This window comes from Oreochromis aureus, linkage group 22 (genome assembly GCF_013358895.1).
Source record: "Oreochromis aureus strain Israel breed Guangdong linkage group 22, ZZ_aureus, whole genome shotgun sequence".
NCBI lineage: Eukaryota > Metazoa > Chordata > Actinopteri > Cichliformes > Cichlidae > Oreochromis > Oreochromis aureus.
The window spans coordinates 15,023,714-15,047,210 of record NC_052962.1 but is presented as its reverse complement, the minus strand read 5'-3'; the positions used below and the strand labels follow the sequence as shown (position 1 = coordinate 15,047,210).

Sequence of the window (23,497 nt, the reverse complement as noted above, 5' to 3'; positions counted from 1 at the left end):
TAGGGGAAAATGCAAACCTTTGCTTCCCTGCCGCAGCCGATTCAACACGATTTCAGCAGTTTGTGCGAAAACGTGGTGTGACGAATCGAATTTATGTCCGCTGTCACAAGGTGATGTAGAGGGAGTGACTCGGTGACTCACCTCATTAAAGATTTTATTGGATAAAAATTTGATTGGGCCAACGGGAGAGGGAAAGCGAAAAGCTCCTTATGAATCCCTTTTTCTGTTCATTTCATGGCTGTTAGCATTTGATTCAGATTTGTGTCTGTGTGCATCAGGCGTAATATTGCTCTGCAAAGTGTGAAATGGAAATTTGTGAATATTGAGTGGTGCTCTCACTTATTTGGTCAGCGTGCCTTCTGATACTCTGTACTTTTTCAAGTTGAAGTGAGACTGAAGAAATCGGATCTGAGTGTGTGAGGCGAGTGGTTTACAGAAGATTTGGATATTAGTTCAAGTCCAGCAGCCAAGACATCAGTGTCAACACCCTCTGTCATTCAATACTTTGGCTCTGTCTTTTGCCCCACTCTGGCACATACGTTCAGCACAGCATATGTGTGTTTGCACTATGCTGCGTTTCTCTGTGTGTGATTACGTGTGTGATCCATTTGGCTCCCAGTCTTCCCACAGCTTGGCAGTCTTACCCTCTCCTCTGTGTGTAGCTGTATAACCGGCCTTCTGTTTCCTCGCCTTCACAGACCCCTTATGATCACAGAGATACAGTACTCCCCTAACCCACACACACACGGCATAAGGTCTAGTATAATACAATGGCAGCAGGCGCTGGGGTTCACACGTACAGTATCATAACCTGGGAAGTTTCCATAGTGGCCCCAAGACTAAGTGCTTTAATGGTGCTGCCTTGCCCTTGTGTACTGAATTTCTTTCATATTTCTTTTCATTCTTCATTACTTACACTTTCTTTTGTACATCCTGGTATGATCAGGATATGCTGTTTCAGCTGGTGAAGAAACTAATATACTAAGTCGTTGAAAGCGACCCTGTTATTCTATTCTGATTATTTTCTACCATATATAGGCCTACATACTCTTCTTTATGTGGGTGTTCAGTTAAGAGAAAATGAGGGATGTGTAACTAATCCCTGTGAGTAAAAAGCTCATTCTTCCAACTACTGTGAAGACTCAAATTCAGACAGTTTTTCCTGTTACTCTTGGCTCTGCATGATGTTAAGGAGGGTGAGGAACATCCTTAATATGCTCATCTCAGCCACACAGCTCTAGCTGCAAGCGCAGATGGATGATCAACCTGCTGTTCAGACCTTCTGTTTGCCTGGGGCAGCCAGTCAGAAGAAAACTGGCTTAAAGGGAGAGGATCTAAAATGGATTATTTCAGATATTGCAAGAATGGCATTGCTGCACCAACACCCAATCTATGATAAATAAGGATTATTTTGAACCGGGATTCATGCTAAGCCACTCTTATTAGAGTCTAAGAATACAAATGTGATGGTGGAAATGAGAAGAATAGGTTTCTACCTATTTTAGTTTGCATGTGTTTAAAACTGACAGTACCCCCTGAACTTAAATGGGAGCCTCCCGGTGACCCATCAGGCTTATCAGGTTGCGGGCGGTGGAACTATCGAAGCATGGTTTTGTCCAGAACCACCGACCACAAAATCCAGGAGTGTTCTTCAGGGCTGTAGCCCTCCCAGTCCGCCAGATACTGAAATCCTTTCCCCCGGCGCCTGGAATCCATAGTCCATTTTATAGAGAAGACAGAGGCATGCCAGTGGCCTGGTTCCTGTGCTTCTTGGAACGATGACTCGATTTCCCATGCAATGGTTCCAATGGTGTAAGTAGGTTGCAGGATAGGTGCAGTGTCAGTTGGGTCCTCAGAGAAGGACCCAACCAGATGAGCTGGGATAGAGTGTCCGGTTTCACGTAATGAGAACCTGGCCTATAGATAATAGAAAAATGGAAACCGGTGAAAAACAGGGTCCACCTGGCTTGCCGGGGGTTTAAAAGTTTGGCGGACTGTAGGTACACTAGGTTTTTGTGATCCGTCCATGCGATAAAGGGTTGGGCCGTGCCCTCGAGCTGGGTCGTCCTTCCTCCAGGGCAAATTTTATTGCCAGCAACTCCTGATCTCCCACGTCATAGTTGTGTTCTGCAGGGGACAAATGGTGAGAAAGAAAAAGGCACATGGAGGGAGCTTACCGTCCTTTTGTTTGGAGAGCATGGCCCCCACCCCCAAGTTGAAAGTGTCTACTTCCACCTTGAATTGGAGACCCAGATCCAGTTGGGAGCTGAGGTGAAGTGCTCCTTGAGAAGTGTGAAGGCAGCTTGGGCATCCTGATCCCACTGGAAAGAAATCTTTGGAGATGTTACGTGGGTTAGAGGAAAAGCAATTTTATTAAAGTCACAAATAGAATCTGCGATAAAAGTTAAAGAAACCGAGAAAACGTTGGAGCTGCCTGTTATCTGTGGGCTCGGGCCAATTCACCACAGCTTGAACATTGACGGAATCCGGTGTCAGGTTCCCCTGCTCACTGATATACCCCAGGAAAGGAACAGTCTCAACATGGAATTTGCACTTCTCCCCCTTAATGAACAGTTTATTCTCAAGTAGCCACTGGAGAACTTGCCTAACATGGTCCTTGTATGGTCCTTGTACAAAGACATTCATGCTCACAATCACAACTCCAGGGGTGGAAACGGGGACGGGTCCAGGAAGGTCTATAGACTAGAAAACACGATTGGAAGCCAGGAAAAACACTGGGAATGAGAATACACAAGAAAGAGCTGGGGCTACACTGACAAGTGTCGTAACGATCCAGCGATCAGAAACACTGAGCCATCGCCTTAAGTAGTAGCTGGAGTGTCAGGACAACAAGCAGCAGGTGCGTGATTATTTGCTGGTGCTTGGGCCAGAGGCGGGAACCCACAATGAGTTCCACCCTGGCAGAGAAGAGCAAGAGCCCGAGGAGACACAGGGAACAATGACAAACTCAGATTCTGTTTTTTTTTAATCAGTTGGCATGTTGTTCCTTTAGTCAGAATTCAGATATCAATTACTGTGCTGGGTGGAATTTTATCTGCACAGTTCCTTAATTTATAATGAAATGAACCAAAAAGTGTTGTGAGCCAGGACAGCTGTTATCAACTTCAGTAATACGCAAGCTCTTTATGGTTAACATCTGGTTGTCATAGTGTAAGATGTATATTGTGTGCTTCTAAATGCCTGATGTCAGCTGACTGATATCAAATGAATAACACTAAATATTAATTTAGTTGTGATCTAGCTCACTTTAGCCTTCACTGTCCCATGTGGGAAAATTCAGCTTGTTATAGCCAAAAGCTTTTGGCAAAGATGCATGAAAATAGATATGTCTCTTAGAAAATAATATAAGCTAACTAAAAACAGTAATAACAATCAGCAGAGGGAGTAAATAGTAACAGCATTAGCAGATGAGAAAAGACAAGTTAAAATAGATAAGATTGTTTATCGGGGTCAGTTTACGTTGAGGGGTGAGTCACCTGATGACACACTCACACCTACTGTACAGTAAATCTTTAATATCTACACTGCTGCTGAATTGCCAATTAATTAAGTGCACGGCCATTGTAGTCTGCATACTAGAGAGCAACTTTTAAGAGACCATTAATGGATTGCTCAGCCATATCTAATTACAAGGTTGTGGCATTTTACGAGAGGAAGAGAAAAGAGAAGTTTTTTCCCCGCTCCTTTGTTTCTCTGGGCTTTCTTTCAGCAGTTGAATTATGCTGACTCTAAACAGTCCAGTTTTGTTTTTGGTTCTTTCATGGTTTTCTGGAAGCTGGTATTAGTTTAAGCCTGGAAGACTCAAAACATGAAGTGTATCTGTCATTTTTCCTGTTGTGTCTTTGATCCTGTTTTCCTCCTCTCAGCCCCAGCTGGTTACACCTCCGTGTGCCTGGTTCGGCCCGAGGTTTCTTCCTGTTAAAAAGGAGTTTTTTCCTTCCCACTGTCACCAAATACTTGCTCATTGGGGGTCATTTGATTGTTGGGATTTCCTTTGTATTATTATAGGATCTCTTACTTACAATATAAAGCGCCCTGAGGCGACTGTTGTTGTGATCTATATAAGTAAAACTGAATTGAATTGAACTCAGTTGAATGTCTAAATGCTCTGCTTGTTTTTTTATGGGCCTTTCTGACCATTTAACTACCAAAATAAGCTGTTAACTGTGAAACACGTGAACATTGGTAAACATGCTTTGTGTTGTTACTGAAAGCTAAATGAGAGGACCATCAAATTCATATTTTAATGGATGCTTCTCTAATCTGTGTTAAAAACAGGTGAAGGCACAGGGCAGAAAAAGACGAGGCTTTGCACATAAGCCTAAAAAAAGGTAAAGAACAAAACAGTGAATTGGTTTTGACATGGTAACTTTAATTCTTTTTTTTTAACCTAAGGAGAGTGGAAGAGTTTTTGTTTTTTTTCTTCAAAAAAATACAGTTGAAAACCTACTTATTCTTGTTTGCTTTCAGTTCCAGTTGAGAAGGGTACTCTGGCTTTGACTATGCAAACAGTCTTATTCACTTATTTTAACGGATGAGTTTTACGGTATATTTATTGTTAATTTAGTAACTGTTATGTCAGGTGTATGTTTTGTATAACATGTACAGCACTTTGATCAACTGAGGTTGTTAAAATGTACTATAAATATAAACTTTTACTTGACTCGACCTGATGGACTTTAATAAGCGAAAGCTAGGGGTTCTGCGGGCTGGAGACGGGTTATGTGGAGGTGTGGAGGGTGAGCTCAGAGCCACCAGAATGGGCGGAGAGGGCGGTTTGCTGACAGGAGGGGAAATAAATGAGCTTTGAGATGAGAAGTTAGAGAGCACAGAGACATATGGCGAGGGAGCTGTCTGGCACAGAGATGAGGATGGATGGGCTCTGAGTCTGCCTGTAGGTTGAGGAAAACGCTGTATGGGGACAGGTGCATAGTGGCATGTTGAGCGGTGACATTATAGATTTTAGAAGTAGAAAGACTGAGAGAATGTTAGGTGGTGTAGCCATGTGACTGCAGTATACAAACGAACAAAAGAATTACTCATTACTGAAATTATCTGACCCACTTTAAATGTATTATATTTTGTTTGGCTTGATAGATCATGGCACACCATAAGGGAAAAAAATCATGCTGATAATATAACCCACTGCTAGTATCTGAGAGCCTGTGAGTAGAAAATGAGAAGCAGACGTCTAGATCCATAACTCGTTTATAACCTGAGTTATACATCTAACCTTGTAACCCACTGGACTGGCCACTGGTTTGATTATAGTTTCTGAGGCTAGTAACTAGTATGCCTAGGCTAAATTTATTAGCAACTTGGTTGGCTGGTTACATTTTTTTTTCTTTCTTTTTTTTCTTTTTTACTGGCAGATTGGAGCCAAACTTGGCACTTTGGCACCTAAACTGTATTTCAATTGCATTTGTGTAAACTCGTAAAGGGAAAGAGAGCCCCTGGATTGCTTTTTCCTTGAACCAACTTGAAGTTGTCCTTGACTGATTGGATGGACTACGTGTCTGTCACTGTCTGATCTCACTGACTAGATGATTTTTGGGAAGTTTTTCTTTTGAACACATTACCTCAGTAAGATCTGGATTCTTTTACCATGAAAAATGAGATAACGTTACTGTCTATAGGCCCTGGACACTCTCACAAAAAAAGTTTTTACTTCCTGGTTAATAAAATCTATAGTCACTCCTGAGACAGGCTGTGGGTCCTCATATAATGCTTTCCGTCTAACTTGACTTTGGTTCAAGTTTAGTTAAACTGGAATTAAATTTGTCATTTTTTTGTTGTTTATAAACTGAGTGAAGATCAATTTAGACTTCTACAGGAAGTCAAAATACTGACTTGCTAAATCGGACACTCCTTTTTTAAGTAAACTGCAACCTTCTACGCCATGCAAGTCATTGTGGGCTCGGGATGTGCACATCAGATTGCGTACTATAGAAGATTATGGCATAGGCGTACGCCATGAGTGTCTGGTTACAGCATAAGTCTAGATGTAGATTTCCTGCAGAACCATAATTCATGCATAGAGTTTATGTATATTTATTTATAAGCTTTATTTACACAGCACAAGACAGGTTACTGTAACAGACAAGGCATTTATGTTACAAAGAAGGAGGCACAGGCAGGGAAAACCCAAAACACCCTTTTAAGATTAAGAAATTGCACCACTCTTCAACACTCTTTTCTAGACCAAAACCTGGATTTGACTGTTAGTGACTTTAAAGCTCATCATTATGTCTCCTTTGTTTAACAAAACAAAATGTAAAAACCCAAAATGTGTGGCAGTATAGGAGGTTAAAGGTTTTTTTTGGATAGGTAGGAAATGAGCAAAGAATGAGGGATGTGCGGTATGCGACAAAGATTTGACAGTTGAAACAAACTGTGGGGGTAGCAGTTACGTGGTATCCCAAACCATTTGACTTGGTTGCCAGGAAACCACTGGAGACAACCAGAACTGCTGGTAGGCAGATTTACTATATATGGACTGAGACAGGTATGCTGTTTCTGCAGTCTTTTTGCAACGCTGGGCTAAGATAACGTCTCACGGCTCTATATTTAAGGTACAGTGTAAGGAAGTGGAAAAAGTGCAGAAGACATTGATTTTGAACCATAGCTGTATATAAGAGATGGATTTAGCCACAGTGACGCCACCCACTGGAAGTCCATTTCTGAAGCCTTAAAACGAGACAGTATTTTGTCTTGTGGGTTTTTGTTGTTGTTTTATTTTAAACCAGAGGGGTGAATCTGAATGACATGAATGTCAATCTCACATGACTTGTTAATCACGATGTAAGCAAGCCCAAAATAATACTCCGTTTCATCTTCTGTTTTACTCTCCTTGGGAGCATGATTGCCAATTCAACTGAGGTCGTTTCGACAAGCAGATTAGTTTTCCCCTTGCTGGTTGCTACAATGAACACAGATTAAAGTCCCTTCTGAATTGGCTCCACTTTGCAGAACTGGTTTCTATATCAAGTGTGTTTTCAAATTTTTAGTTAGCACCAAATAACAACTACAGTTGCCTCAAGATGCTTTATATTGTAAAGACCCTGCAAAAATACAGAGGAAAAAAAGCGAAAACCCCAACAACCAGAAGACCCCCTATGAGTAAGCACTTTGGTGACAGTGGGAAGGAAAAATACCCCTTTATCAGGAAGAAACCTCCAGCAGAACCAGACTCATGGAGGCACAGTCATCTGTTGTGACTGGTTGGGGGTGAGGGGAGGAAGACAGGACAAAAGACACATGGTGGAAGAGAGTCCGAGATTATTAATAACTGATGAATGAAAATAACTAATAATGAATTGTAACTGATTGTATGTACAGCCTGTTTCTAACTCTTTCTTTGTGAAAAAGAAACAAACATACTTACCTTTGTTAGCTTCTAATGCAATACATTGATGTAGTAAATTAACATATATGAAGCACACACAGTTTAGCTTGTGTCACATTTAAGCCTGTGATCCACACTCACTGATACTGTGGAAGATCTCATTAGAAAGAATAAGGAGGCTGGGATAGATGTCTCAGTTACTGTCACTGTCAGTGTCATATTCTTCTCCCTCTCCTCTTTCCTTCTCTCCATTATTTCACACAGATCAGACTGCAGCTTTGTGCAGTTTCCCCCCGTTTTTTTTCACTGTCCATTCATTATGAAGCATCTCTCCTCCTCCCACGTTTCAGTCCCCATCCTTCCGTTTCCTTCACTTTTCTCGTGTGTCCTCTCTAAAACCACAGTTATTCTATTTATCTCTCTCACCCTTCTCTCCATCTCTAGCCTATCCTCATTTTCTCCCGCTCTATCACTGCATGTTCAAAGAGAGCCAGAAAAGAGTGGGCTGGAATAGAAAAGAGGGAGAGAAGAGAAGAGAGGGGAAAAGGAGAAAGACATGAGAAGAAAATACAGGGAGTACATGTTCACCTGGATTTCTGTTTTCAAGCCCCTGCTCCTCCCCCTGCTGCTGCCTCTGTTTCCTCTCAGTAACAAATGTCAAAGCATGCAGACCCGCTGCCTCACCCTCCTCCTCCTCCTCCTCTTCAGCTTATTATTATGACTTTCATTACAAAATACCAGAATCTGCCCTTTGCTACATCAGTTCATTGTTCCTCATAATAATCCACTTTGCCTATTCTGGTAATTTTTTCGTTTTGTTTTCTTCTAAAAATCAGCCAGCTACTTTGGGCTGTAAGGATTATGGTGACGGTGATGTGGCAGAAAGTGGTTGGGAGGATGATTCATGCAGACAAATGAAACGCAGTGCTTTTACATGTATTCTCTTCCAAAGATGCATAAAGGGCATATTTTACTGCATGTATGTATATATTATTTATGATTTCCAGCAGTGGGGATATTTTAATAGCAAACTCATTTCGTGCCATTCCCAGCGATCACCGACTGAGTCTTTTAGCCACACATGTGGGACGGCTCTAGAGATGGAAATTTCCATTGCTTTTTTGGCAATAATGAATAGAAGGATTGCCATGAAGTTTTCCACTGACATTTAAAATCCTAAAATGATGAATTCTACTGACATTGAGGAACTCCATAGCTCTCCTATACCATCAGATTAGGCTGATTAGCACATTGTAGCATGCTAAACATGGATGGTAAACATGGCAGGGCAGGGCGGTTAATTGAGTTTTATCATCAGTTAGAATTCTGGCTCCCAGCAATTAAAACAGGGCAACTTCAGCTGCAGTGCGTCAAACACATTACTATGCATCACTGTGACATCACAGTGGTTGTAGTATAATTGTAGGGAATGATTAACTGTATTCTGCTGCTCCAATAGGTCTGGCTGAATTGAGATGAAGGATTGTTGTCCTGAGTTAATTGTTTCATTTAGCATCATATGTGAGAAGACCAAAAATCCCAGACATCACTCTATAAAAATCCCAAACCTTACCTATATACATACACTTGGACTGATCTTTCTCTTAAGATGATCTTCTCATGCACCTCTGAAATGTTATAAGTGTGGTTGCAGTTTTTGGATCACTCTGTAAAAAAACAAACAAACAAAAACTAAAACCCCATTTGTATTTATTCCTCTGATGTGTGCTGGACCTCACTGCGTTTCACCATTGGGAAGTAAATAAAGTCACAGGGAGGCAAATTCAGTTCAATTCAGTTTTGTTTATATAGCAGCAATTCACAATAACAATCGCCTCCAAGTGCTTTAGACTGTAAAGATGTTAGAATAATAGATGCCCTATGAGGACTAGGTGACAGGGGGAAGGAAGAAGAAGAAGAAGAGACCTTCGGCACAACCAGGCTCAGTGAGGGGCAGATATCTGAAAGAAAGGACCGAACAGAAGCCATTGGAGAGAGAAGACAAAAGTCAGTGGCATGCAATCATGGCATTTAAACATGCAGGGACTGAAAGGAGGAGAGTGGAGAAGAGGTGCTCATTGCATTATGGGAAATCTTCTGGCATGCCTAAGCCTGTGGCAGCTGATCCAACTCTAACTATTTGCTTTATCAAATATGAAAAACTTCGGAGCCTGATCTTGAAAGTAGAGATGGTGTCTGTCTCCTGACAGCTGAAGGCTCTTACTTTTCAAAACTCTAGGAAAAACAAGTAAGCCTACAGTCTGAGACCAAAGTGCTGTGATAGGATAATACTACTACTACTAATAATAATAATACATTTCATTTACAGGTGACTTTCACCTTTAAATAAGAACACCTGACAAGTATTTACTTACCAAAGTCACAGTATACATAAAGTAGTTAAGAAACACCATAGAACAAAAAGCTAATTCAAACAGAATAGGCCACTTTTAAATAAAATATGTGTTTTATGACTGGCTTTAAAGATCGGGAGAGGATCAGTATTGTGAGTTAGGTCTGGGAGAGATAGACCCAAAGACAAGGGGGCACTTGGCTGAAAGCTCTAAGGCTCTAAATTAATGCAGTATATTATCATACTGTGAGGTCTTCAACTTGGAAAAGAAAGGGTGGCCAAACCTCTCTTTTCTTTTTGTTTTACATTTATTTGTGCCATTGTCATTTGAAAGAGAGCTATCTTTTAAGGTTCAATAGATGTGTCGAAGTGATGTAATTCTGACTGTCTTAACCTAATTCCACAATCATCTGCGTTACTTTAAGTTTAGGCATCTAAACTACCTGAGTGTGATATGTGATGCAAAGTTTATGAAGCAATGAGATAAGTGTTATAGAAAATGCGTACTGATGAACAAGAAATATTTAGGACGAGTATAAAAGCACAATGTCGGCCACAGCGCAACTACATATTTAATGTGCCTCCAGGCTGTCGGTTTAGCCTCCGTATGATCGCTCTTGTGATGGGAGAGAAAAGGAGCAGAGTTAAAGAAGGTCCCAAGTCACAGATGTTTTTGTTTTGTTTGGCTTAACACAACCGCAGGTGTAAGCAATGGCTCAATCCCATTTAATAGCTAGTGAAAAAAGTTTTATTAGTAGAATTGTACCTCTGCCAGTACAAAAGGTGCCGTACCCATCAGTTTGAGAATACAAAGGTGATCAGAGTTTGGCGAGCGAGTACACGCGCGCACTGCCATGATTCAGCCAGCCAGTGATGACTTGGCTCTGGAGTTTATCATCTGTCGCTGTTTAAGGTCAGACAAAAAAAAAATAAGATTAAAAAAAATACCGGAGACAAATACCAGCTGACAGGGTCACCCCTCAACAGCAGGCCAGTCCTGACGTTTGTGTGTGTGTGTGTGTGATGCCGGAGATATAGTTTACCTCACTTGGACAGTGTGCTGCCATCTGCTCTGTCCTCGCCTGCTGACCTTTGTCTTCTTTGTTTTCTCTGTTTTCAAAACTATTGGAGATGAAAAAGACTTTTTAGAGCATTTCACTTTTTCATTGTGTCTTTTATAGTGTAAGAACTCATTTTTGCTGCTTCTGCAATAAGTGTGTAAAACCAAACTGTATTTGAAATTGAAACTTGGTGTCCTTCAGCCCCGGGGAGCTGCTGCTGCGGCTGTAAGACAAGCTTTTCCACTGTGTTTTATGAGACACACTGCACATCAAGACGTCCTTTTATTTGAGCTCTTCTCCCCTATTTGTACTTTCACGATCACCTGACTCTCTGTCCTCTCTCGTCTCTTTTGTCAAGCCCCGCTCCGATTTTCCGGCCCCTTCTCCCCCCCAGCCTATCGGCCCTCCAGTCCAGCAGGACCATGATGCTCAGCAGCTCCGTGGAGGTGCCCCGCCCGGGAGGGATGAGTGGCTTGAGTGGGCTGAGCACGGCTGCCCGGAACGTGGTGCGCTCCTCCAGCATCTCGGGGGCCATGTACAGCCTGGAGAAAAGTCCTGGCAGCGGGGGCCCAGACTCTACATCGCTGACTGGGACTAAGAAGCGGCGCTCCAGTTTGGGTGCCAAGATGGTGGCCATTGTGGGGTTGTCACAGTGGAGCAAGAGCACACAGCAGCTCAACCAGCAAGGTCAGTTTACAGTCTAAACTACTTAATCTGTCAGTCGTTCTCTCTATGGATATTCACTTTCTGTTTCCACCTTTCTGACACTTTCACCAAGGTAAATTCATCTGTTTTTCCCCATTTCCCAGCCGTCATCCTCATAGCTTCTGTTTTTTCTTTCTGTATCCTTTCCTTAGTTCTAACCTTGGTCTCTCCCCATCTGTTTTATTGTGATTTAAAAAGTTTGAAGATTTTAGATTCTTTTTAAAATTTGGGTTTTTTATTTCGAAGAGGAAGGAGGATCATTTTTATCCTCCTGAATTTTCTTTAACATGGGAAAATTTTCCTTGTTCCTTTAAATTGATTTAAATACCTTGCTGCAATTGTTAAAATGACACTAAAACTGTTATAACAGAATAATAATTATTACAGTTAACATTAGCATAATCCACTCTAGAGTGTATCTGGGGTTATTTTGACAGCTACAATATTTGATTGAACAAGCTTTATCGTTTAAGGTGTTAGTATTGTAGCGAGTCCTTTTTGAAAGGCTGCAGCACATTTGTGAGCGTTGCCGTGTGTTGAACTCTGCAGCGGGTTTGCAGCGGCAGCAGCAAGTATGCACGGTGACTGTTTGGTAGCGGCATTATGTTCTAATACGTCTCCTGCGGCGTATAATTACAGACCCTGTGCAGCCTCAAGAAAAGCGTTTCTCACTTTGCGCCTCAGTGGCAAACACAAACCTACTCTTTCCTGGTGGAAAATAAGAAAAACATGTCATACACTGAGACTTTGTAAAGGCTGAGAGGCATGGGCAGGAGGGGCAAGGGGAGCAGGGGATGCATCTTATTTGAGTGCAGCCAAATTTTTCCTTTTTCATTCCTCTATCTGTCAGTATGAAAGAAGTTGTTCATCTCCTCGCGTCCTCTTACACATTCTGTTTCTCGTCTCAGCACATCGAACTGTAACTTTTACAGAACAGTGTGTTCGTGTCTGCATGTTTCTTTCTTTCTTCTTGCCTGTTCACTTGGTGGCTGTACACAGTCTGTGTCTAATTCTGTGTAAGTGTTGAAATATATCACAAGATCTGGCTCTCTGCTGCTTTGTGCAGCAGCGTGTTTTTACCGGTACTTTAAATTATACAAGTGCTTTATTTTAAACAAAAATGTCAAATATGTATTTATTGTACCTGCTCAGTTTTGTATATTTGTCAGTCAAACAAAACAGTGCAACTGAAAGATTTCAAAATAGACGACGGTGACTCATCTGCAAACACTTGCCATTTATTTTTTAAGCTGTTTTTTTAAGCTGTTTTGAAACCTAAAACAGCTTAAAAAGGTAAGCTTAAAAAGGTGCTGCACTTAGGTGCAGCACAAACCGGAGAACATTCACCTTCAGAGTAGATGTAGTTTGTGTCAAATTTAACACTAGTGACTCCCAGCAGCCTCCAGCAATCACTTGCCAACTGGTTGCAGAATACACACTTGTCCCTGGGTAACGGTGCTTACAAGTGGGCATTATCGACCGGTCTAAAGGCTTTTGTGAGTGGAGCATTCGATTTCACAGTGACTGCTCGAGCAATCGGTTGGGGAATGCACATTTTTCCCTCGCAATTAGTTATTGCCATATGGCACATGTTTGGCTATGCAAGTGGGGCCTAACTCTAGCCCTAGATATCTTATAGCCTTTTTCCACTAGTACCAGCGTGGGTCAACGCTGTTTTTAGGTACTAAAAAGTACCTGGCACCAGGTGCTACCACCTAATGGAAAATTAGGTTGTAGTACCTGGTACCAGGTACTTTTTTAGTACCTACTCGGCCAGGGTTCCAAGCGATCTGAGGTGAAAATGTGACATCAACAGACTGCATGCCACTGATTGGCTAGTCAATGCCTTCAGTTAATGAGTCATGAGCATTCCCTTCACGAAAATACATTCCAGCAATATGGGAAATGTCTACACAAAAAGCAGCACAGTGGTTCCCGAGTCTGACAAAAAGCCATACAACGAGCAGCAGGTATACCATCGCCTCAGCATCCTCCATTGTTGTGGTGTTGGTGTCGCATATAAATGATGTCACAGGATTTTTGGCTGCTTTGCTACAACGACCCCATGTACATTAGGTGATACTTGATTGTAGACTGCCAAGTTGAGCTAGTGGGTAGCAGAAATGGGCTATTAATTGACACTGTGATATTCAGTGGGATGCTAAGTTTGGACCTTAAAGCATATTATTTTTCATAGAATTGTGATTTATTATTAGAACTCCAGCGAGTAATTGGCCAACGGCTGGCGTATGACAGTTTTGTGCCCTAACCAGAGACCAGCTCTTTAGCCTAATGAAAGTCTGATTATGAACTGGTCTGCTCCATGCATGGGCAACACATGCGCAGCGGCGCAGGCACATAGCTGTATGCATGCTCACATTCATACGCTAGCATGCAGTTAGCGTGGTAGCTCTTCACCCTGAGTGAAAACACAAAGTTTGACAAAGTAAACTGTGGGGGGACCACCATGAAAATGTTCAGAAAAACAGAACTAATCAGACACTTAAATCACCTTCAGCCTGAACATGGACACTTTAAAGAGTCTTACAAAAGCAAAGTGGCTGTCCAGAGCTCAGAGCCAGCCAGAGGCCAGCTGCCCCAGTAAGCACAAGAGGATCAAAGCAGTTATGGGGATAATTACGAAGTGCAAGTGTCTGGTGAATTTATAAACATACCGGGAAATGATGTAAGTACTTGAAATTTGTTTTGTTATATAAATCTGTCGGGCCTGGTTTTGTTTGGTAAAGTGAAAAATGTCAGGTTTGTGTGTGTAATTATTTGTGCTGCTTCCCAGTAGCAGAGCACTTTATTTTGGAGCTGTTTAAACGAGAGAAGCAAATTCTGTAACTGACTCCAGTTTAGGGGGGAAATTGTAACATTTAAAGAAAGTATGCCGGTTTGAGGCACATCTGTATCAACTCTTCAGACACAGCAGCTACATCCATCTTTTATGTACAGATTCTTTATTGAACTCGTTTGGCATGTCCCATAAGTTATAATTTGACATTATATTTATTTAAGTAAAACATTTGGGTCAGTGTTTAAATACTGTATAGCAGCCGAAATATAAATTTTCTGGCTATAGCGCATTGATATGTGTAGGACTGCATGTTTGTCAAACAAGGTCATTCCTGTCATTTGATTCACTTATTAATTGGCTTTTATTTGTACCGTAAATGTAACAAAGCCAGGCAGTTTAGCTTTTCTTTCTGTCTCCAGCGACAGCTTATCCTGAAGGATAAGTAAGAAGAAAGCAACCATTAGATAAATGCATACACATCCACTCACCATAGTTCTGCATTGTTATCCCCTATCATTACCTGCCTTTGAAATCAGCTTAAAATGGCTGTTGTAACCAGGGCTCTGTGGACACACACACACACACACACAGTGACACAAACAAAGAGCTTGCTTCACTCATCACAGCTGACACTTGTCTGACGCAGGGAGAACTGTCGATATTTTCACCACGGGGGCTTTCGTGTCGTGTTTGCGGTGATGAAGAGAGCACAACAAAAGGAAAGTGCGGATGGGGAGGCTAGGAGGGGCTGACGAGGTAGAGAAGAGGAAGGGGAGACAAGGGGTGCATCTAAATTTAGATGTTCTCAGCTGCCGGAGCAGCACATTGTGCCTGGAACAAAATCACAGTATCATAGAGGGCTCTTTCTTCTTCTTCGTCTTCTTCTTCTTCTATCGATACCACATCTCACCGCATTAGAGGTTCGCTAGTTTTCTCCCTGTGCTGCGCTGGCAACAGGTTATGAAATGATTTTTTAAAGCACACCTCTGATGAGCTGAGATTCAGTACGAGATATGAATAAACAAATCTGTCCTCAGTCCTATAACAAGATCTTCTAAAGTAGAGAGGTTTAGATCATGACCGTGGACATAATATCTTATTAAAAATAAGCTACTAGCAGCCAATCTGATAAACTGAGCTATAAAGTGTCACTTAAGCAGGAGAGATGGGTCTCACACACACACAGGTAAATTGTGTGCAGCCCATCTTACAGAATCTCATAGACTCAACTGCAGCTTTGTAGATACAGAGCGCGGTGACAGCGGCATCAGTGTTATATCGATTTCAATTTTGGGGGGAAAAAGAGAGAACTGATGGTGCTTTGTGACTCAGTACTGATAGATATCCCCAGCATCAGAATCAGTTTGGCCATTGCATCTCCAAACTGATTAAGTGGAGGTAGGCTCAGACTCAGACAGTCAACATTCCAATTGATTTAGGTGTAAATTGAATCACTGTCCAGGTCTTTTTACGTAACAGTCACCCAACAAGATTATGTCACTGCTCTACTAGGAATTTGCCTGTTTCTCAAAGCTTAACCAGGTAAAGACTGAAAACCTGTTGCTAGAAGAAAAAACAAAACAAGGTTGTTTACTCCAAACTAACATGCCATCAACTCATAGTTTACACCAGCTAGAAGAACATATCAGATGCAGATAATTAGACATGTGACCCACACACTACATTCCTTCTCGCTTGGTCGCGTTCGATTAGGGTCCTTTCTTTTCTTTGTGGCAGTCATTAATGACCCACTCCGGTCAGCTCTCGGTGCTCCATGTTTAGAATGACACCGGCATCGATTGGCTAGAGGGGGGTAGGTATGTGGGGATAAGATGACCAGCTAATAACCAGTAACACACAATATTGATGCAGATTTGGTCTTTGACTGGATGAATGAATGGGAAGGGAAAACAGAACCAAAACTCAACATAGATTATTTCATTAAATGACTTATTGATTGATTTGATTGGATGTTGTGGAGGAAGGGAACCTTGAGGAGAAACACAGACTCTCACAGCACTCCACAAAATCTATTAAATGCATATACAGTAACTTCAGTGTTCTGAATGTGTTGTGCTCTATTTTTTCATAACTTTTAATATTAGATCACAAGCAGCCTTCTTGTTATCGAGTAGAAAAAAAGGGATGGTTCTGCTGCTGCAAACGATACAGTTTGCGTGCGAAACGCGAACACGGTGAAGGACGATGATGAAGAATGTGACTTAGCAGCAAGGTAACTGGTAGAGACACCAAAATGTAAAGACATTGAAGGAATATGTCAGCATCTTACTGATAAAACCCACTGCACTTATGGTATTATTGTGTCACAGTTCCTACCAGGTACGTTCTTATTTTGTGAATTGGATGCAGTCAATTTACGGCGATTTGCAGAATCACTTAAGGTAAGGTCTAATGCAAGCGTTTTTTTTCCCCCTATAGATGCGCTCAAGCACATTTATTTTATCTGATTTCCAAATAACAACCTCAGCATCATCTGAGGCTCTTAGTGGGGTTCTTGACCTTTTGTCAAGGTAGGCTTAATTACATTGAATCAAGTTTCTGTAGGAGTTGTCATTAAGGTTGTAACAATGCAATATGTGTAACAGAGATAAAATTGCTTTCCTAATCAGCTATTTGTAAATTTCCAGGCAGAACTGCTGATTAAGTATCAGTGTTGCCACACACAACCCCTTAAGTTGGAGAGCTGGCGTTGTGTCTTTTATCAGGCCAATCATTTGAGATCAGTCCGTTTGGTTAAACCTGCTTCGGGGTAAATTTCCCAGTGGCAAAGCACTCAGGATCTCTGACACATGCTCAAATCTCCATCGTAACAAGGTGGAAAATGAGAACAAACTGTGCAGAGTGAAGAATGCAAAAAGATTATTAATTTATTCAATTAGTATTCTGCTTTTGGGAATTGACCCACCTACCCAAGTATATTATTCATACATAAACTGATTTTACATATTTGAAGTAGGGCAAGGACGTTTTCTAGGACTTGTCAGCACTGTCAGACAACAGCTGAGACCTCTGCCAGTTCGTCGTCTTAATGCCTGAAATTTAATTGTGCCCTTAGGTGTTTCCAAGAAAAAAAAGACTTTAGGGGTCAGGTCTCTATTTTGCAGCAAAATGGATAATTGTCATTCAGTGGGAATGTTTCAGCAACTGTCTCTTTAAAGAGAACTGCATGAATAAAAGCATCAGGTCAGAGTAAAGACACTTTATGTACATTAACAGTTTATCTAGTAGTATAGAAAATAAGGTTACATACACTGTGAGTGGCTGCATGTTGTATAAAGTACAGTACACTTTGTGTACTGTTGTTGTGTAACATTTGCGGCCATGTATAGCTCCCTATCTTGGCTATTTTCGCGCGTTCCTACCGACTTGGTGTATTTTTTTCTTCCGTAATGCAGCTCAGTGTTCCTCATGTTATTCCATTCAAAGCCCCGACTCCCACTGTCTCATTATTCTGGGTTTTGTAACAGTGTTGGGGATGGCATTTTGGTTCTGTCTGTGTTCTATTTATTACCTGCTATTATTAGTACCGGTGAGGAGAAGGCACACACACACACACACAGAAACGGTTTCCGCTGAACATGGTCTTATCTTGTGAGCAGGTTTATCCATGACTACGAAAACAGAGCCAGCAGAGCGCTCCCAGTGCACTGTCTGTCTGCACAGAGGGACGTGGTTTTCAGAGAAACAAGCACCAATGATGTGATGCAGTGCACCAGGAGAGTTAGATTAAAGGAAACCAGGCATAGATATGCATGTTTGTGTGTCCCACTGAAAGCCCCCGCCGACACACACCCCAGCTCATATATGTCTAAAACACCTTACTCTTTCCTGCTCTATTTAGCTCAGCATCCATGCTTTTGTTTCCTTGACCTCCTTTTTAAAATCTGACTCCTGTGTGTTTATTTCTATGGCGCTGTAGCTCCTGCTGGAAGGACGCCAGAGACACGGAAAAGAAACAGAGACAGAAAAGGAAATATGTTTGACACGTGACGAGAATACTTGTTCCTTTGCTTATTAAAATGATTCCAGCTACGCTCTGTGACCAATAGCAACCACATTTCTGAGTATGCTGTCGTCAGACAAATATTTTTGAGTCGGCCGTCTGTAACTCTAGCTCCAAGCTGTGAAAAATATGCAGAGGGACTTGCACCATTGCCAGTAATGTTAAGTGCTTCTGACTCATTTTTATATTTGTTTTTCAGGAAAATAACACAGGTGCTTCCTCCAGGCTGTGAATTTTACTTTGTTGTTGTATACCAAAGGAGAAAAAAAATAGAGCAAATACTTAAATTATGTTAAATTAGCCTTTTGTTTCTCAGTGCAGGGCAAATTGTACTTAAGCGACAAAGCTTTAGTTGTCACAAGACTAGTATTTTAAACTCAGTACCAATACCAGGAAAATGTTTACAGTTGTATTCTTGTTATATTTGGGTGGGACTGATAACTGCCTACCTTCCACATTAATGTTATCACATTATTTAGCTATAGCTGCTAGCCGCTAACTTGATGATAGCTAATGTCGCTTTCGGGTAACTGCTAATAGTTCAATGGCTGAGGTGCACTGGACAGGTTAACATTTATGATAACTGTTCAACGCTGTTGAAATGTGAGCTATACCTCTTGAAATTTCTCAAAAGGTGTGAGAAAAACGTCAACTACTTCAGCTGCTAGTGAGGAGAGAGGCTGTGTGAGGTTGTGTGTCAGCAGCAGGAGGCGAGGATGGCACTGTTGGTATTGATACTGTTGTAAATGAATATTTAATTTAGTAGCAATTTTGTATTATTGATTAGTATCCGAGTACCAATTTTTTCGACAACCCTTCACAGGACTTGGGCGCTTGACCACAAACTCCTCGCTATACTGAAATATACAAATGTGAGGCCATCTGTTTGACAGCTCGGCTGAAATTTTGTGATGCAGCAGGGCAATGATCTCAATCACAGCATCAAATCTGAAAACGAAAGGAATCGAAGTGTTGCAGTGGTCCCAGTCAGTAAAAGCTCAGATCTCAACCTGATTGAAATGCTGTTGTGGGAATTTAAGAGAGCTGTGGATGATCGAATGCCCATAAACCTCAATGAACTGAAGCAACGCTGTAAAGGCATGAGGGAAAGATGCGAGAGGCTGATAAAGTGATGCAGAAACAGATTACTTCAAGTTATTGCTTCTAAAGCCACTGAATCAGGGTGTGCTTAGTTTTTTACATGACTGCACAGAGTCCAATGCAAACGTTCTTTTAGATATGACTGTAGACTCTGTTAGCTACAATAAGATGCAACCAGCTGTGGATGAAAACTCAGCCAGTGTTTGACCCATATTTAGCAATTTATTGCAAAAAGACTGCTTGACTCTGCACCAACATCTGCTAAGCTGTGATGCTACATGTGTGGCCGACAGAGCATTTTAAACAGTGGAGCCAGAGATTTGGTGACAACTTTTCTAAAATTGCTACAAGCATCAGGTTCTCAGAAAGAAAAAAAGAAGGTAAGACGTTATATAAGCTGATAGCGGTATATCTGCAGGACAATGTCAGGCGGCCAGTAGCTGTTCTCCTAGTTTGCTAAATACTGATAATATGAAGGTTGTGCTCCACCAGTCTGAAAAAGCTCAGGCTAGACAGGATGATGTGATGCAGAGGGAAGATAGCAAAGGATACATTTTTCGGATGAGCCGTTTCCATCTAGTTAACAGTCTTTTTCTCTCATTTTTTTCGTTCTCTCTTCACTCTTAACTGAAAATGTTTTGAAAGGAAATGATCTCTCTCTTTACAATCTTGTAAATGTTTTGTTTTGGGTGCTTTGACAGGAGAAATAAGCCCAGCAACAACACACTTAAAGGCCACAAGTTAAAGCGTGTCCTCTACACTATACTACAGTAGATTAAAGAGACCTTGCGTTTCAGTTCTGAGGGTATTTTTGTGGTGACTGACTCATGCCCTACTTCCAGCTCAGTTTCTGAGTCAAAGCTAGGAAACACACATTAGGAATTTTGGCAGGCGCATCTTGGAAAGCTTACAGTGATTTAGATCCTTCGAGGGAAAACTCACCTCCAAAGGGAGATTCTTAAATGTCACTTTAGCTCAGAAAAGCTGGACAAAAAGAGCAAGAGCAAAGACTATGAATTGTTAGAATAATAACAATGAAAGTTGCTGAGTCTCTGCAGCATCCGAACTGTAGTAACACACGCGCTGCCCTTTTGATAATGAAAGCTATTTCTGTGGATGACTCACTTGATTGCTATTCTTATCCATTATGACTAATCAAAGAAAAAGTCCTTGCATCTTTCAAGCTGCTATTTCAGGTGAAACTGCTCTTTTTGTTGTAATTTCGAGCGCTGGCTCTCACCACCGCTTTTTGCTTTGAAAGCGACACATACTGTAGAAACTGAAACCTTACTCCTGTCTCTAAAAGCTTTCTCCTCCCTACTGGTCCTTCTGGAGGCCGCCAAACCCACAGCTAAACTGACCGACGATCACTTTCTGTCCTCTTTCTGCCTCTCATGTCTCCACTCCCTCGTTGTCCTCCTTTTGTTTCCCCCAGCTCGCCGACATCGTAATTTTCCCTCCCCTTTATCTCTCCGCGATTAATCTCAATCTCTTTGGCTCTCACTTTCACGCAGCATCTATCACGTTTTCTCAATCTCGCCCACCAACCCATCAATGCTCTGTTCTTAGCGAGACAGATTGGTGAACTATTTCACTCTTTCTTTCTTTGTGGCTTTGCAATTGTGGAAGTGTAGCTTCTGCATATAAAACACTGCATCTAAACCACATGTGGATTCAAAGCACACTGCCTGCAATCTGATTCAACGTTGACATTTGATATACCGTCTTTAAGATGCAACTGTTTACAGCAGCATACTTGCCAATATTTTGGTGTCCTATGTTACCGTAATAGACTTAGACTTTGCAAAAAGCCTTGCCCACTGTCCAAGTGGCTATAAATCTTTTGACAACCCCAAATGCCTCACTCACACAGGCTTAAAGACAGGTCAGCAAGCGCCCGCTAGCCACAGGTCGCAAGGGAAAAATGTTTATTCCCTGACCAGTTTGCAGGTGATTGCCAGAGATGGGTGATTGTCGCTAGATGAAATTGGTTTGTATATTTGTTCGAACACTGACAACTAGCCAGTGAGTGGTAATGAAACTGGGAAAAGTATGACACTTTTCTTGTCCAGTTCTAGTGAGCCTGTATGAACTGCAGCCTAACTTTCCTCTTCTTAGCTGACAGGAGGAGCTCCTGGTGTGGTCTTCTGCGTTTGTAGCCTATCTGCTTTAAGGTTCAACGTGTTGTCCACTCAGAGATGCTCTTCTGCATACCTTGGTACATTGATACTTGACCTACTTTTGCCTTTCTGTCAGCTGTTAGTCAGTGTACCTATCTAAGATGTCAATGGTTATCTAACATATTAATAAGGGAGCTGTAGCGATCCTAGCTGTTTCACACGCGCTGTGTCCAGCATGTGTGGTAAGATGAATAGCTGAATAGAGATGATCGTGGGGGGCAGTGGTGCAGTATTTTATCTTGTTTGTCTGCTGTTCTGTGCATTTAATAAACACATTTTGCAAAATGTTAGACTTCTATACTTGATCAAAGTCACGTACTTGTACTTGACAGCATGACAGCCAGAGTGGTCTTTTCTCAATAAATGTCCCCAAACTGCTGATGTCACTAAGCGAGGCATGAGTCAACGTGTTTATATGTAACATATCTATGTCTAAGGTAAAATTAAAAAGCAAAGTAAACACTGCGCTTACACAGAGCATAGGCAAGCCTACTGCTGCCTGCCGTGTGGTGTTTTGTGAGAGAAGCTGGATGGGGAGAAGAGCTTTTGGTGCATAGGAGCTGCACACAGTTCTGCTTCCTTCTCAGGCAATGGGAACATACAGGCAGATTGATTTCTAATTCTGTTTCATGGCACAGAGAGGCTGCTGCTGCTGCACTGCAGGAAGTGCTCAACAAGCGATTTAATTTCTACCCTGAAATGTTATCTCCTGTTAAACCGGAGCACAAAGTATCTGTAAGCTAGATATAGAGCTCCCCTTCTGATCAGGTTGTTTGGGGAATTTTCTTGACCTAAATGAAATTTTCTTCATGCAAAGTTATTGCTCTCATAATCCTGCTTTTATTGAAGATACACTGGCTGGAACCTGGAAAACAGCTAAATTAAATCAGAAGGAAATTAAAATATCCCATCCCAGTAGTAGAATTTTACAAAGCATTTATGTAAAAGCAGGTTTGAGATCAGTTTTGTTTTGCTCTTTACATGTTTTGCTCAGTGTGTTAGTGATAGTTTAACAAGCAGCAGAAGGTCTTGTGATTTTGTTTGTTTTTTCGCCATATTTTGCCCATATTGTCTTATTTTTTTCTTATGTGCTTTTTCTCTAAAAAAATAAAATGCTCTGCCATCCCTAATCCTTTGGTCATCAGCCACAGAGTCAAGTAATCAAGAGGAAATTACATCTAAATTAAATTACTCTTTTCCTCATCGTAATTAATTGCCGTTAGAAAAGAGCCTGTGCGGCATATTAACTCGCTGACAGACATCCTGCCATACATGAAGGGTTTTTTTTGATTTCATGAAATAATTTCCTATGTAACCTGGTGCTGAGAAGCGCTAATCACTTACTTCACATTGACCACTCTCTAACTTAGGTCTTTGCCTGAAATGTTGAATTGCAGTTCACACACAGCGACAGTGCACACACGTGCACACAATGGGGAAATTCGATTTGTTTAATTCCCATGCATTATCATTAAAGACGGGTAAGACTAGGCTACACTTAACTCTCGACCACATTTATTTGTTTTTACATGCTGGTTAATGGTTAAATTATAGAGAAAAGGATTCTTTTGGAAGGACAAAAATACAGATGCAGCACAGCAAATGGGGAAAAAACAAGGAAACAAAGCTTATGATTGCACATTAATACAACATAATAAACTAATTTTGAGAAGTCAGGATCATTAACCTAATTACTTGTACTGTAAATAGTTTTTATGCTACTTTCTAAACTGTTGCCCCTACATTATATTCATTCTATGGCTGTTGTTTGTCAAAAAGCTGATATGCCCTTAAACAAATGGTTCAAAGTGAGAAATACTTGCAGTTAGCTTAGCTTAGCATACAGATGGGGAAACAAACCATGATTGTGGCTGATCAAGTCCTGCTTTCACTGTACAGTAAAAATT

At 41.3% G+C, this 23,497-nt stretch overlaps 1 protein-coding gene across 5 annotated transcripts in view; it reads left to right on the top strand.

The window, feature by feature from the left end:
• The window catches only part of rims3 (regulating synaptic membrane exocytosis 3), a 46,622-nt gene that overhangs the window by 8,202 nt on the left and 14,923 nt on the right, over positions 1–23,497 (top strand). For 3 of the 5 annotated variants that reach the window (XM_039605187.1, XM_039605189.1, XM_039605186.1), the window contains exon 3: positions 11,139–11,467. In XM_039605187.1, the coding sequence (XP_039461121.1) occupies positions 11,203–11,467 (265 nt within the window). In that variant the 5' untranslated portion in view covers positions 11,139–11,202. Of the gene's footprint in view, positions 1–6,474; positions 6,594–11,138; positions 11,468–23,497 lie in introns of those variants that run through there. The other 2 variants (XM_039605188.1, XM_031756086.2) reach the window with 2 other exon arrangements.